Source organism: Ambystoma mexicanum, chromosome 1p (genome assembly GCF_040938575.1).
Source record: "Ambystoma mexicanum isolate Mex_15411 chromosome 1p, UKY_AmexF1_1, whole genome shotgun sequence".
NCBI classification, from domain to species: Eukaryota; Metazoa; Chordata; class Amphibia; order Caudata; family Ambystomatidae; genus Ambystoma; species Ambystoma mexicanum.
In genome coordinates, this window is record NC_090921.1 from 311302611 (window position 1) to 311316782 (window position 14172).

The window sequence follows — 14172 nt, forward strand, 5'->3', positions numbered from 1 at the left end:
CCCATATTTCTGGATACCCAAGAAAGACGGAGGACTGCGACCCGTCATGGACTTGCGTTGGTTGAACAAACTTCTCAGGAAGGACAAGATTGTTACTCTTTCTCAGGTCCTCCAGGCCCTTCGGCTTCAGGATTGGTTGGTGTCTCTCGACCTCAAGGGCGCTTACTTTCATGTGCCGATTCATCACAAGCACAGGAAGTACCTGAGGTTTGCGGCTGGCGAATCGCACTTTCAGTTTCGGGTCCTGCCATTCGGTTGGACATACGCCCGACGGTCTTCACCAAGCTCTTGGTGGTGGTGGCAGCGTGGCGAGGGGGAGGGGGGGGAAGAATTAACGTCTACCCCCACCTGGACAACTGGCTGATCCGAGCGCGCTCTCCCGAGCATGTGTTGGATCATCTCAGTCTCACCTGCCGCACCCTCCACAGGCTGGGCTTCTCCCTGAATTTCAAGATGTCGCATTTGACACCGTCCCAACAGCTCCAGTACAACAATGCTGTGCTAGACACGTCCCTGGGGAAGTGTTCGCCTCCCCGGGTCAGGGCTCTTCACATTGTGCAGATGGTGGACAAGTTTCAAAGTGCCCAGTGTCTCCCGGCTTTCGACTTCTTAAGGTTGCTGGGCCTCATGTCTTCCTGCATCTTTCTGGGGCCGGAGGCCAGACTACGGATGAGATCCCTGCAATGGGACCTCAAACCCCAGTGGTCCCAGTTCTAGTGCAAGATGTCGGATCCCGTGCAGATTCCACTCTCGGTCGCCCAGGATCCTCTGTGGTGGGCTGACGAAAGGAACCTGCTGAAGAGCGAACCGTTTTGGCAACCATGGCTGGAGGTGACGATTGTGATGGATGCTTCCCTCACAGGATGGGGTGCTCATGCCAACGGACTGACAGTCAGCGGTCGTTGGTCTCCTTCGGAGTCCAGACTCCACTGAAGGCTTTTCTGCCGACTGTACGGGGGGAAAAGTGTCCCGATTATGACGGACAACACAGTAGCCTTGCATTACCTCAACAAAAAAGGAGGGGCAGGGAGGCGATGCAGCTCTGGTTCTGGGCCATTGAACAAGGTCTTTCGATCTCGGCAGTTCATCTGGCCGGAGACGAAAACGCAGTGGCGGACCCTCTGAGCAGGCAGAGCAGTCTCTCACGAGTGGGAGCTTTCTCAGGAAGTCCTACTGGAGATCTTCGCCCTTTAGGGAACCCTGAAAGTGGATCTCTTCGCCACAAGTGTCAACCGGAAGTGCAAGTTTCTGCTCAAGGGAATTTCCTCTGAGAGGAGCCTTAGGAGATGCGTTTGTGGTGGATTGATCATTCCTGCTGCTGTATGCGTTTCCTCCAGTCCCCGTCATTCATCAAGTGTTGCAGAGGTTCGGGACCCGCATGATTCTTGTGGCTCCGGATTGGGCCATGAAAGTGTGGTACCCAGACCTTAGTCCATCTGCCCTCCACGCCGTCTTCCTTACCGAGAGGATCTGCACTCGAGGGAGAGGGGGTCGGGCTCTCCATCCAGAGGTCAGGACTCTCAACCTTCATGCTTGTTATCTGAAAGATTGAGATACAAGGATTGGGACCTCCCGGGTGATGTGATGGAGGTGTTGCTTTTGGCCAGGCGGCCAGCAACAAAGTCCCTGCACCGTTGGCGTAAGTTCTGCGACTGGTGCAGGATACAGAATGTTGATCCTTTCCAATGTTCCATTCCTATGGTTTTGTCTGTTCTGCTTTCTTTGACCCACAAAGGCCTGCAAGTGGGTACCATTCAGCGTTACCTGGCGGCGCTGTCCCTATTTAAGCGCTCGACTGAAGAGTGTTCTTACTTTGATAACTTTTGATTTTGCAGTTTTTAAAAGGAATGACTGTGTTTCCGCCGTCCCCTTTCCAGGTGCCAGTTTGGGATTTGAATTTGGTTTTGAAGTTTCTGATGGGTGCTCCGTTTTAGCCCTTGCACTCTTGTCCTTTGAGTCTGTTGTCTTTCAAGACAGTGTTTTTAGTTGCGGTTACTTCTACTCGCAGTGTGAGTGAATTGCAGGCACTTACAGCCTAGCCACCCTTTACTGTTTTCCATAAGGACAGGGTTGTCCTTGGGGTGCAGTCTTCTTTTCTGCTGAAGGTCTTGTCTGAATTTCATTTAAGCCAGAAGGTAGTTCTTCAGGCGTTTTTATCCTCCTCCGCATCCTAGCAAGGAAGAGGAGAGGCTTCATAGGTTGGATCCTAGGAGAGCTCTGAGCTTTTATATTTCGCGGATGTCCTGGGTCAGAGTGGACGATCAGCTCTTTATCGGTTATGCTGGACACCGGTTGGGCCAGGCTGTTACCAAACAGACCTTGTCCAGGTAGATTATCCTCACTATTACTGAGTGTTACCGTTTGGTGGGTAAGGACCCTCCGGTAGAATTACGTGCTCACTCTACTCGGAGCGTGGCTACCTCCACTGCCCTTCAGCAGGGTGTTCCTATTCAGAATATTTGTGAAGCAGCCACATGGGCTTCTCTACATAGAACTTTTGTAAAACATTATGCCCTGGATTCAATCCGCGGGCGGGATCTGGCCTTTGGTAAGGCTGTTCTTTATTCCGCCATTTGATTGGTTATTCTAAATTCTTTTCCCACATTCATAGTTTGGTACTGCTTTGGGAGTCTGTCATAGATATGGAATACTTCGGAGGACACAAACCCTTCGAAGAACAAGTTACTTACCAAATCTGGTAACGTTCTTTAGATGGGATGTTCCTCCGACGTATTTCACATCGCCCTCCCAACCCGCCCCTCTAGTGAATTTCCTATACGATTGCAGCTTATGTTTCTGCAAGGCTATTGGCAGTCAGACTGGCAGGAGATTGGTGCCACACGTTCTACGGAAAAAACAACTGAGGCTACAGGCGTTGCGTGTCCTATATATAACATCTGGTGACGTCGACCCTCGATGGAGGCCCTCTGCTGAAAATTTTCCAAAGCAGCACAGCTGTGGACATTACCTGTCATAGAAATGGAATACGTAGGAGGAACATCCCATCGAAAGAACGTTACCAGATTTGGTAAGTAACTTGTTCTTTTGGGCATACTCCTGGAAAAGCTGGCCATCTCCCAGCTTAACCTTCATTCCAATTCTGTTGGCTGTCTCCACAACCATCAGTCTGGCTTCAGAGCGCCCAGAAACACGGAAACTGCTCTACTGAACATCTGTGAAGACCTGCTCTCCAACCTTGACTCTAGCATTCCCTCTCTCATCTTACTCGATCTCTCTTCTGCCTTTGACACGGTCAACCATAGCATCCTGCTCAACCGTCTCCGTGATAACCTGGGTATCACCGATCAGACTCTGGCCTGGCTGACCTCTTTCCTCTCTGATCTACCTTCCCAGGTCATACTGGAGTCCTTCCTATCATCTATCTCGCTCTCTACCTGTACTGTTCCCCAGGGGTCCAACCTCTTGCCCTGGCTTTTCAACCAATACCTGGCAACTCTCGCCCACAGCATTGCCATTTTCTGCTCAAATGTCCATTGTTATGCTGGCGACACTCAACTCATTTTCAGGCTGCCCTCGGCCACCTCCTCTCCCATCTCTGACTGCTTTACTGCCATTCAAGATTTGTATTCCGCCAATGATATTTGTCTGAATGCCAGCAAGACTGAGATCCTTCTCATCGGCACACCTTCTCCATCCTTTCCCTTCACTCTTTTCCTGTCCTCTCTTGACCCTTCTCCTACTCCATCCTGCGAGGCTTAGAATCTCGTGGTTATCTTTGATTCCACACTTTCCTTCTCTGCCCACATCTGTCTCTAAAAAAAATCTAACTTCCTACTGCACCTCCTAAGAGGTACTCTATTCTTCCTCTCCTTCCCCCAGAAGCTCACTGTCTCACAAGCTCTGGTTCTCTCTAGGTTGGTAACAGCCTCTTTCTAAACCTACCTGCCTCTACCTTCTGCAACTAATCCAGAACAGAACAAAGACTTTTTCTTGGCCTCAAGCCCTGGGATCTTATCTCTCCAGCTCTGAAATCTCTCCATTGGCTCCCAGTGGATGCAAGGATTCAATTCAAAACCCTCTGCATTGTCCACAAGGCTTTCTGGGGCCTGGGTCCAGAATACCTTCAGCTATCCCTCTGCAAATACCTCCCCTCTGGAGCTCTTCGCTCCTCTACCTCGACCTCCCTCAGATTCAGTTGTTTTTCAAAGAAATTAGCTGGGGGTAGATCTCTGTCTCCGTCTTCGGCTGGTGCCTCCCTCTGGAACAGCCTCCCTGCCACTCTAAAACTTGAGGAGAACCATCTCCGGATCCGGAAACACCTCAAGACCTTCCTCTTTGCTTCTGCCTTCGCCCTCCCCTCGCCCCTGCTGATCTGTTCTCTCCTGGCACCGTGCACCTGGCCACCCTCTGGCCTCCGGGCCCAGGTTCCTGCTCACCCTGCCATCCTCCCTCACTGCCTCCAGGCCACCCCTTGCACTAGGGCCTGCATCTGAACCCATACAATCCCCCTTTTTGCACTTATCTACCCTGTCCGCTGCCTTAAACTCAGCACTTGCTGGCTGCACTACCACTTTTGTTTGCTTTTGTTATCTATTTATTTATTTTTCTTAAGTATTTATTCTGTTCTCATTTTGCTCCGCACTTTCCACTTTCTCCCCCTTGCACTTGCAGGTTCTCAATGTCACTGGGCATAGTAAGATCGTTGTTTTGTTCTCCCATGTTTCCTCTCCCTTGCCTTGTCGCGCTCTGAAACACTTGTGTATGAGCACGATAGAAATAAAATATCAATCCAATTCACAAGGCATTCTGGGGCCTGGAACCACGCTGTGTCCAACTTTCACTCCCTAATTATTTCCCTGCTAGAGCCCTAGGCTCCTCTAATTTTGACTCTGACAGTCAAACGTTTCCTCCTTGGCTTGGATATTATTCTGCATGTTCCGTTCCCATTTGCTTTGTGGCGTTTTGGAACTCAATTCAGTTGTATAAAGCACCTTACTACAAATATGAAAAAAAATGAAACACAGATAAATACACCACATTTAAATCGCTGATGGTAGAAAAGGGTCACTTGAAATGTGCCAAAAGGCTAGAGACACAATAGATATGAGTACACCGTGTTCTAAAGCCTCACCTTGTGGTGCGTGTGGCTACTTGACATGAGAATAAACACATGGGAGACATGTGTAGTGTGAGCACGTAATCTCGCCCGGTCTCGCCTGATGATCCACAGGACTGCTTTAGGTGCGGAAGTGAGCATGAACAGACTTGCAGGAATTATAGTAAGAGGCGAAATTATATGCCAGAAATGTAGGTAGCTAATAAACAAATCAAGGGTGGAACAGGGACTTGGCAATGAAGGTCGGGAGGTTTGTACGAGACTAGGAGTACGTGTACGCTTTGGGCCATGAAAGAGTGCGGGACCAGTGAGCCGGGGGGGTATGCATCTCCTATTGTTATAGTGCAGAGATGGCCCTGGAGGTAACAGCAATGCATAATTTTCGGGTGCATTATCGCTTTCCTGTTGCAGCAGATATTGTAAATTGCTGTTTTTAACTGTCCTTAGTTTTCTAAACAATGTGTCTGAATCAAGGTCTTGTGCTGGATCTTTTTTTGTGGCATTCTTTCTCCAAAACGTAACCTACCCCTCTCTGGCTTACATCACTGAATACAGGCTGGCATTATTTGTCCTTGAATGAAACGCACTAATAGTTGAAGGACATAATGTTCGAATACCCACAAAGAATTGATAACATTGACTATATTGAAAGTGGACATACAAAACTTTAGTTTCTATTTCTGAGATCTTTTTTCAGAGTGGTTATTCAGCGTGACATTGAGAGAATGAAACACTCTGAAATTATGTAAGCGCAACTTCGCTTAATATTTGAGCTATTGAAAATGGCATGTGTGCCGTGCGCTTGATGATTAACTATGTGACTGACGAATGTACTTTTTGACGAAAAGAATACATATGCGTATGTTATGTTGAAGGATATTTATACCGTGCGCTAGACCACCCGAGTGTTAAACTTGCGTTTTTTTTGTGCCTTGCTCATGCATATATTCTGTGCAGATTTGTGGGTTGTTAGCTGGGCTATATTGTGGTGATGACTCCTCAAACACCCGCTCGCAACACCTGTGTTCAGACTAATGATGTCTACAATGCTTTGTTCCGTGCCATATCCTTGTGTACAGCCACCATCACCCCAGGGGTTATCTGTTTACTTGGTACTCTTTCCACTTCAATTATAATGCCTTCTGTCTGTGGTTCAACCTAAGAGGTTCCTATCTCTGTCCTTAGTTTCAGGTAGGGCCTGCTATGGGAAACGGGTGCCCCTGGGTCTCCCTTCTTTTCGGAGGTCTGACTACTTCTACACACTTCCCTGCACGTCATGGTCTGACCTACTCCTCTGTCTTGACATCTGTGTTTATTCAGTGTGGTGTGGGTGTTGCTCATTCGTTTTTGTCAGGTTCTGAATTATAGCGTAACATTTTAGCAAACATTTTAATGTGTATATTGGATTATAAAACAGCTACTGAAATATATATTTTTTATTCTGTCATTTACACAGCTATATTCTACCGTTCTGCACATGCCATAGTTTTCAGCTCCCATCTGATAGATTCATCAATCAACATTGGATGATAATCAACAGCGCTTCTTTGATAACCATTCTGTGGGACGATTGCCAGGGACCAATCTGTCCTTTAGCGGTAGCAGCAATAAGAAGCAACCTGTCAGTGTTTATGATGTGAAAACGAGCTGATGTGAAAGCTTTGTTTGAAAGTGAAACTCTTTATCTTCTGACTAATGGAACACCATGTATGTCCAACAAAGATCGGCGATGGAAAATAAGGACACAAAGAACATAGAAGAAATGAAATTCCGGGGTTAATCGATTGCTGAACGCAAACAGCGTTTCATGAGGAACATTTGAAGCATGTCATGTTCGCTAGCTATAACTTCGACTGGCAACATATATCAATGTTTCCTTGGACATAATCTTCTCTTTTGAGCGTTATGTGAAAAATAAAAGTACTTGTTACATTGCAGACTATTGATGTTTTCTTCAAAATACATTTGTTCTGTTTGTGAAAAGAAAGAAAAATGTCACGCTTTGAGAAGATGTGTGTATCTTCCTGGTTCTGTGTTAAGTAACATTATGGTGTATGTGATGAAAGGGTACGTTTGTGTACGCTGGCCACAAACGTCATGAAAATAGGTGGAGCATATCGTTTGGACAGGGGATGCCAGTTCGAGGGGCAGGCGATCTATATTCTTGCCGCAAGGGCTCTTGAATTTAGGGCGATGTATCAGCGGATAAGATTAGCACAAATTGGCAGCACCCAACCTGTTCTCGCGTGTGCAGATGTGAGCAAAACTAAGGTGAGATGCACTTGAAAACTTTTTAAAGATAGATTACAGTATGTTTAAAAATACATGCCCGATGGGGACAATAACATTTCTGAGCGACCTTCCCCTTTAACGATTGGAAACATCTTTCTAGTTAAGTTTTAACTTTTTGTTTGTCATGCCTAGGGATTTCTGATTTCAGTGGTAGTTTATTTTAATGTTTCTTCTCCGTTGCTTTCAAGAGTTAGCAGCATGGGTGCTATCAATGTTTTCCCCTTAACATATTGCATGCAACTGTTTATTCAGTGTGTACAAAAATGTGGCTTTTAATTCTACATGCATGTTGATACAGCAAAGTCACTGGGTAAATAAAGTTATTTAAAACACATATTTTCTGCACAAGAAAAATAGTTTTTATTAGAACTTAAAATTCTTATTTGGCACTTGCTTCACAATCATAAAGTGCCTTACATTCTCTTTAGAAAGCCTACAGATGGCTTCACTCCAAGTATAAGGCAAAGGATCATCTCAGTTTCTTTTCTGAGGTTTTACTGAAACTGCAAACAGAAAAAACTATTGGCGTCCAGCCTTTCCTCAGGTCAAGCCATTTGGGAACTGTGAAGTATTTAAAAAAGGCTGTGCAAGGACAAGCTGTACAGTAGAGGATTATGAGGCTAAGGAAGGGTGGGTAATATGATTGGGTGGCTAGAAAAGGTGGAGTGTCAGTATAGGGTAGAATGCAAAGAAAAGCATGAGAAGCAGATTTTCCCATAGGTGAACTAATCTGTGAACCTTATCTCATTAAAAATGGGTGCATTTGGCACAGAACTCAGGCTCCCCCTCCCACGCTCCTTGTATCACAACTCTGCTCTGGGCCTCTCCTGTTATCAATTGTAGTAAATGAAAAGCCCACACAAAGTAGAGCCCTTAGAAATTGTAATTTGTTTTGGAGTTTCCACGGAAAAGCATTAATTTGATCTCTGGGGTTTTACAGTTGTCAGTTAAAACCTAATTATGCAAAGCCTAATCATATGACTCTTCATTTACAGGGTTACATTTCTGCTGATCTGCTATAGTATTGGCTCCCAGCCCCATTATTAACTCTGAGCATTTTCTCTTGCAGCTACGAGCGACTGCTACTTCACGCTGTCTGCCAATATATGGACTTGGCCTCTGCCAGTAAGGCATTTTACAATGGTTTAACCTGACACCGACCTTTCCCGGTTATCCTCCAACCTCAGCCCTTATCACCGCCCTCTTCCTTCTAGACCGTAAGCCTTGCCTTCATGATCCTTAATCCTCACAGCTTCCTTCTTGCCTCTACACACACTCCTCCCGTTGCCACTCTTTTCCTACCCCTACCTCCTGACCCTGCCCCTTATATGGCAACACCCTGTCTTTTTTCCTCCTTTCCACACTACGGTAGAAGGGGAATGTGGAAAGAAGGCAAAAGTACAGGGTGTCACCACGCATTGCTCTGCCTGTTTCCACCCCAGCACTGCCTGTCCCCACAGTACGCTGGTTCCATCTGTCTCAACCCTACCTTTGCCTGGTTCCACCCTTATTTGCACCTCACCCACCCTTTTATCACCAGGAGCCTTTTCCCTCTAACCTCAACACCTTACCTTCTACTCCCCACAACCCCATTTTTTCACTGGCCCACCATTCAAGGCCTCATGACTGTTTGCACCCTTGCATTTCTCATATGGTTGTGTGTGTGTGTATGGCTTATTTATTTGATTGTGTAAATGTATTTTGTCTTCCTATCTGTCAGTGTGCACTATTCATGTTTCCATAACTGTTTATGTAGCCCCTAACATGGGATCTTCATTGATTTGATACTCGTGAACATGCAGTATTTTCCTTAGTAGGACCTCTATCCACTTAAGAAAATAACAAGTAGCATTTGCCGATCTAGTTTATTTTTCATTTTTGCCAATTGTACGCCCTAAAGCAAAGTGGTGCTTTAAAAAAAAAAGCAAGGTAAAAGGCAATCTTGAAACATTTGTAAACTTGATACTGTCATTTTAAGCCAGGTATGGATGGTGATTTGTTAAGCAGTGATCAAAGTTTACAAAAAGAAGTAGTGGAACTATGTTCCCTGCTGGCCTGCCCCCCGCTCCTTACAAACCCCATCACCACACCTCCCACGCACAATCCAAGCCCCCAGACAAACAGGTATTTCGGAATTGAGCCGTAGGCCCTGACTTCATACTTCAAGTGATGGTTTGACTTGAACCTGTTTGCTTCTTTCGAGGTCGCTATCCCGTCCACACTCCACGGACTTGTCTTAACCTGATTTGTCCTAATTCATTCTCGGATACCGAGTGTCTTTCAAGCGATGATTTGCAATAAAATTCCTCTTTCCTAAAATTCTGGTCATGACCCTGGTCTAGTTTTTCAACAGGGCAAAAAGCAGAGGGGGCAAATCTTGGAGAAGTTTCCCATAAAAAGCCAGTGTTTTCCATTCTTTTATGGTTTTTAGGGGGATAGCCCAAGTTCACGCCGGACCACTTGTATTGGGATAGATCTTGGTAACCCCAATACTTTTTTCCAAAAGGTTCCCTCTGCCACAGACCCCAAGGAATAGCGGATAAAGAAATAGACCTCGGCTCCATATGATAAAGATGCTGTAGAAAAATGGCAGAACTTTTTGTTAAGCAACCTTGCTGAATTTGTCACGGTTTTTGCTTTGTGTTTTATTGCTGCTTCTGTGTTTTTTGATCTTACTCATATTTATCAAGATTCACAGATATGTGAAGGCATCGACTATTTCAATCTGTGAGCTGCCCAAGTACCACTTAAACTGCAAGTGTTGCTTTCGGTTGTATCCAAAAATCATGATTTTTGTTTTTGCTGTGTTCACTGCTAATTCATTTTCCTTCACATATTCCTCCAATTTTCTTAGCTGTCGCTGCCGTCCAATCATGGTTTGGTTCATTAATACTAGATCATCTGCACATAGCAGATGACTAGTTGGAATTCCACCTATCTTCGGGGGGAAGGATCTTGCCTGATAGAAGGTCTCTCCTATATCTGAAATGTAGAGGTTGAAGAGGACGGGTGCTAGCGGGCAGCATTGTTTAAGACCCTTGGAGGTGAATATGCTGCTCCGTTCAGCCTAAACCTCATACTTGTCCCAGTATACAGTGCCTTTAACAAGTCGAAGATATCCTTTGGGCAGCCCTACCTTGATAGCTTTTCCCACAGCCCAGGTCTGCTCACGCTGTCGAACGTCTGCACCAAATCAACAAAGGCGACATATGTTTTTGATTTTTCCCTCCAGAGCCCTACTCTTCAGAAGGTTAATTAAGGCAATGTTTGGGCTTGTTCCCAGCCCTTTGACGAAGCAAGACTGGAGTATGTGTGTGTGACCCTCCCTTTTGGCCTATCTGTTCAACCGTAACCTCAAGCATAATCCAAAGTTCTTTCCTGTGACATCCAGAACGGCAACAGGTTTTTCGGATCGTCCCTGTTGCCCTTCTTAAACATCGAGACCATGATAGCCTGTCTCCAGGAGCCAGGAATACTGCGTCCTACCTCAATCCTTTTGAACCTCGTGGACAGGAAATTTGCCCACATATCTGGCTCCTGTTTTAGCATGGCAATGGTCATACCATCTGGGCTAGGGGCACGGGATACACTGGCCCTCTTGAACAGGCCCAGGGTGTCCTCCATGTTCTTTTCTGGGACCCCATTTACTTGGTAAGCAGCGTGAGGGGTATCCATGCTCTTTATTAGGGCCCAGACCTCCCCCAGGCTCTTGACTTATAGACACAGCATGTCTTCTGCAACATTCTGGCTTTATATCTTCGTAACCAGTACTTATAACCATTCTTTAGGCCTTTAGTTGCTATCCATTCCCTTTAAACTTCTTAGTGCTTTTCTTAGAGCCCTTCTTTTAGCTTCCAAGACGTTGTTATAAGTATGCCGATATTTCCCCGGGCCACTGTTTTGTAATTATAAAGGACTGGAAGATGGAAGTATAGTCTCAGGGGTCGACCAACTCGTTTGGTTCCTTTTGGACAATACTCTGAGTATTGGTCTGCCAAGCTCTTTGTTCTTTTGAGACCTCTTTCATCTGCAGCCCCCGTTAACTACTTTAGAGACCTGCTCATCCGAACTACCTCCTTCTGGTTTATTTCTCGCATCCTCAGTTTGAACAGGTTGTGGCCCTTACCATCTCAAATGTTTTTAATTTCTGAATTAGGTCCCTGGTTACGAAGATGTAGTCAATAATAGCCGCTTGGGTGCCTCTTGTCCATGTAGGCTTACAGGGGATGTCGCTCTTAAAGCAGCTGTTTGAGATATGGAGGTCTCTCTGATCCACTGCTGCTATTCAGGTCAACCCCCTCTTTTCTGATAAGTATGAACTTGTTCTGTTTACAGAGCCGCCTTTTTTCAGACAAGTAATATTCAGGTCCCTGCAGATTATTAGGGACAACGATTCCTCAGTCACATAAATGTCATCAATAAGTTCACAGATCTTTTCTATAAATTCAGGCTCCCCTAATTCCACTGGATTCCAGTAGATGTTTTTTATTATAAATTGGCTCTTTTTTTTGTTTTTTGGCCCATACTGTTGGACTGCCAACGTAAGACCACTTTCTGCATGCATGGACTTGGATTTTCCACATTCATCATTTCCAAACCATCCCATTCCGCAGTGCAAATAGAAGACCTGCAGATGGTCTTCCCATGGCAGCTACTTTAGCTGGGTTGATGCAGATAGCATAACCCTCCTGGCTCGGTTTGTCTTGCATCCAGGTTTCTTGTAAGCAAATGAGGTCAACATCTGCCAACTTCTCCCCTTTTAAACAAGTGGCGGCACACCCTGGTGTTCCATGAGGCCATTACCAGTAACTTGGGGTTGCTCCCCTCAGACTGCTACTGGGGATGTGGTTTTGTCTGTATACCTGGCGACCAGGACCATGAGTCATTCACTGGAAAACTGGTGTCACTTTCTTGGGAAGTTCCACCTTTCTTTCTTACTCCAAGCCTCCATTTGTCATAATCGTCATCCTCAATAACTCCTTTCCATGGCATAGGGGCTCTTTTTCTTTAACTGGCCTATTTGGGCCAATGGCCCTCCTTAATTGCTGCACGCCCTCCATCTCAACCTTTTCAATTCTGTATTTGTGCTTTGCTAAACTGTAAGTGTGTAGGTTTAAGTAGATTGTGTTCACTTGTTCTAAACTTTGGTTCGGCTGTTTCATTCTTGAGTTGCAGCACCGTTGTTAAGTCGATCCCCACAAATGTGTCTTTCAATCACTGGCAAGTCATCCGTAGATATGTCTTAAGTTTGGGAATGCAGTGGAACAGGGCTAAAACATGTCTGTTTAAAATTAGCAGCGACTGTCCGGTATTCTTTGTAGACAGAGGCTACGGGATTGATCTCCTTTTCTTTCTTTTCTTGGTCTTCGATCTTCTGGTTTATTTGGGGTGGGGGAGTTTCTTAATTTAGAATCCCCTTTTGCAGTTGGTTGGGTTATTTTATAGTTTTTATCAGCAACAGCTCTTTTTTTTTGTAGCAGTGTAAGAAACCTATTGTCAGTGGCCGTAAACCTGGGTGTCTGGGCACGGTCCACCTTTCTTGTGTTTCGGCCTGATGGATTACACTGTAATGAAATTGCAAATTCAGTCAAAAGTTCTGTCTACCCATACTGGGGGTGTTCTTCTGAAGTTAACGTTAGAAAAGAGTGTATGTTGCAAAACAGCGCAGTAGACTCCTAGGTCAAAAGTTCAATAATAGACTCTGGGAATCTTGACGATTTTCTATTAGAGTCCAATGTTCATCCAAACAGTTAAATAGTGTTTTATTGCTGTTAAAGCCGACACGCATTTCGACCATTCGGTCGTCCTCAAGGCAAATTGGTCAGAAATAACGTTCCTAATTTTGCTAGTATGCCACCCGTGTTCGGGAGGTGCTGAAAGGAGACCTCTTAAAGTGAGGGTCCATCCTCAAGGTGGTTCTGTAAACCAACAACCGCAATGAAGTCCTTAATGGACAGCACTTCATGGTAGGTTCTCATATAAATTCTTGTATGCTGCAAGTTATTAGATTCCAAAGTGACATGTCCTTATACCCGTGAGTATGCAATAAAGGGGCTCAGTCCTGCGTTCACTGCTAACCGTTAGCAGGGAACGTGGGAGTGAGCCCCTTTATTCCATGGTTCTGTATAGAATAAAGTATGGAACCACATCCTCTGGTCCACCACCTGTGAGGTTTTTCCCCCCTCAGATATTGGTGGGGGGTTAAACCCTAGGAGGTCATCCATCTGCCTGAGGTAGGCCTGGTGTTAGACCGGGCACGCTTGTAGCAGACCTCCTTCATTAAGCTCAGATTGTATGATCTTTAGGGACGGTATGGGCTGTAAGGCCCGGGTAGCCGACTTCCCTCCTTTTCTATGGTTACCAGGTCAGCCGGAATAAATTGAGCTGCCGCAGGCAGGTGTATGCTTGCAGTATCTGCATACGACAGGTCCATACCCATCTTTTTTGGTATTGGGGGGGGGCTTGTGTTATAGTAAGGCAGTAATACATTTAAAGCAATGAAACGCAAGCTACCCCTGTCTCCTGTGAATTTTAACAATTTATGTCCACCACTTATTGACACATGAATGGTTATATCATTCTAAAAACAATATAGATCACCCAGACTCAGGATCTGAAGTGTTTTCATCAAGTAAAAAATACTCAAATATTTATTTTTTATGAGGAATCTTAGAAATTCATGCACTAAACAAATGAACATCACATTACAGATTATAAAAGATACGTTGCAAGGGTTTTATATAGAACCTCATTTCTTTTTGCATTTCATTTGATCATACTTTTGCACTTGTTTTCAAAGAGAT

The 14172-nt window shown here is 45.3% G+C and overlaps 1 protein-coding gene across 3 annotated transcripts in view; it reads left to right on the top strand.

The window, feature by feature from the left end:
* R3HDM4 (R3H domain containing 4) overlaps positions 1 to 14172 on the top strand; it is a 487584-nt gene that overhangs the window by 410868 nt on the left and 62544 nt on the right. Inside the window, exon 7 of one of the 3 annotated variants that reach the window (XR_011303256.1) lies at positions 8439 to 8586. Coding sequence is in view for 2 of the 3 variants with exons in the window: in XM_069647586.1 (XP_069503687.1) it covers positions 6534 to 6717 (184 nt within the window). In the remaining variant the exon portion in view is untranslated. Of the gene's footprint in view, positions 1 to 6533; positions 6839 to 8438; positions 8587 to 14172 lie in introns of those variants that run through there. The other 2 variants (XM_069647594.1, XM_069647586.1) reach the window with 2 other exon arrangements.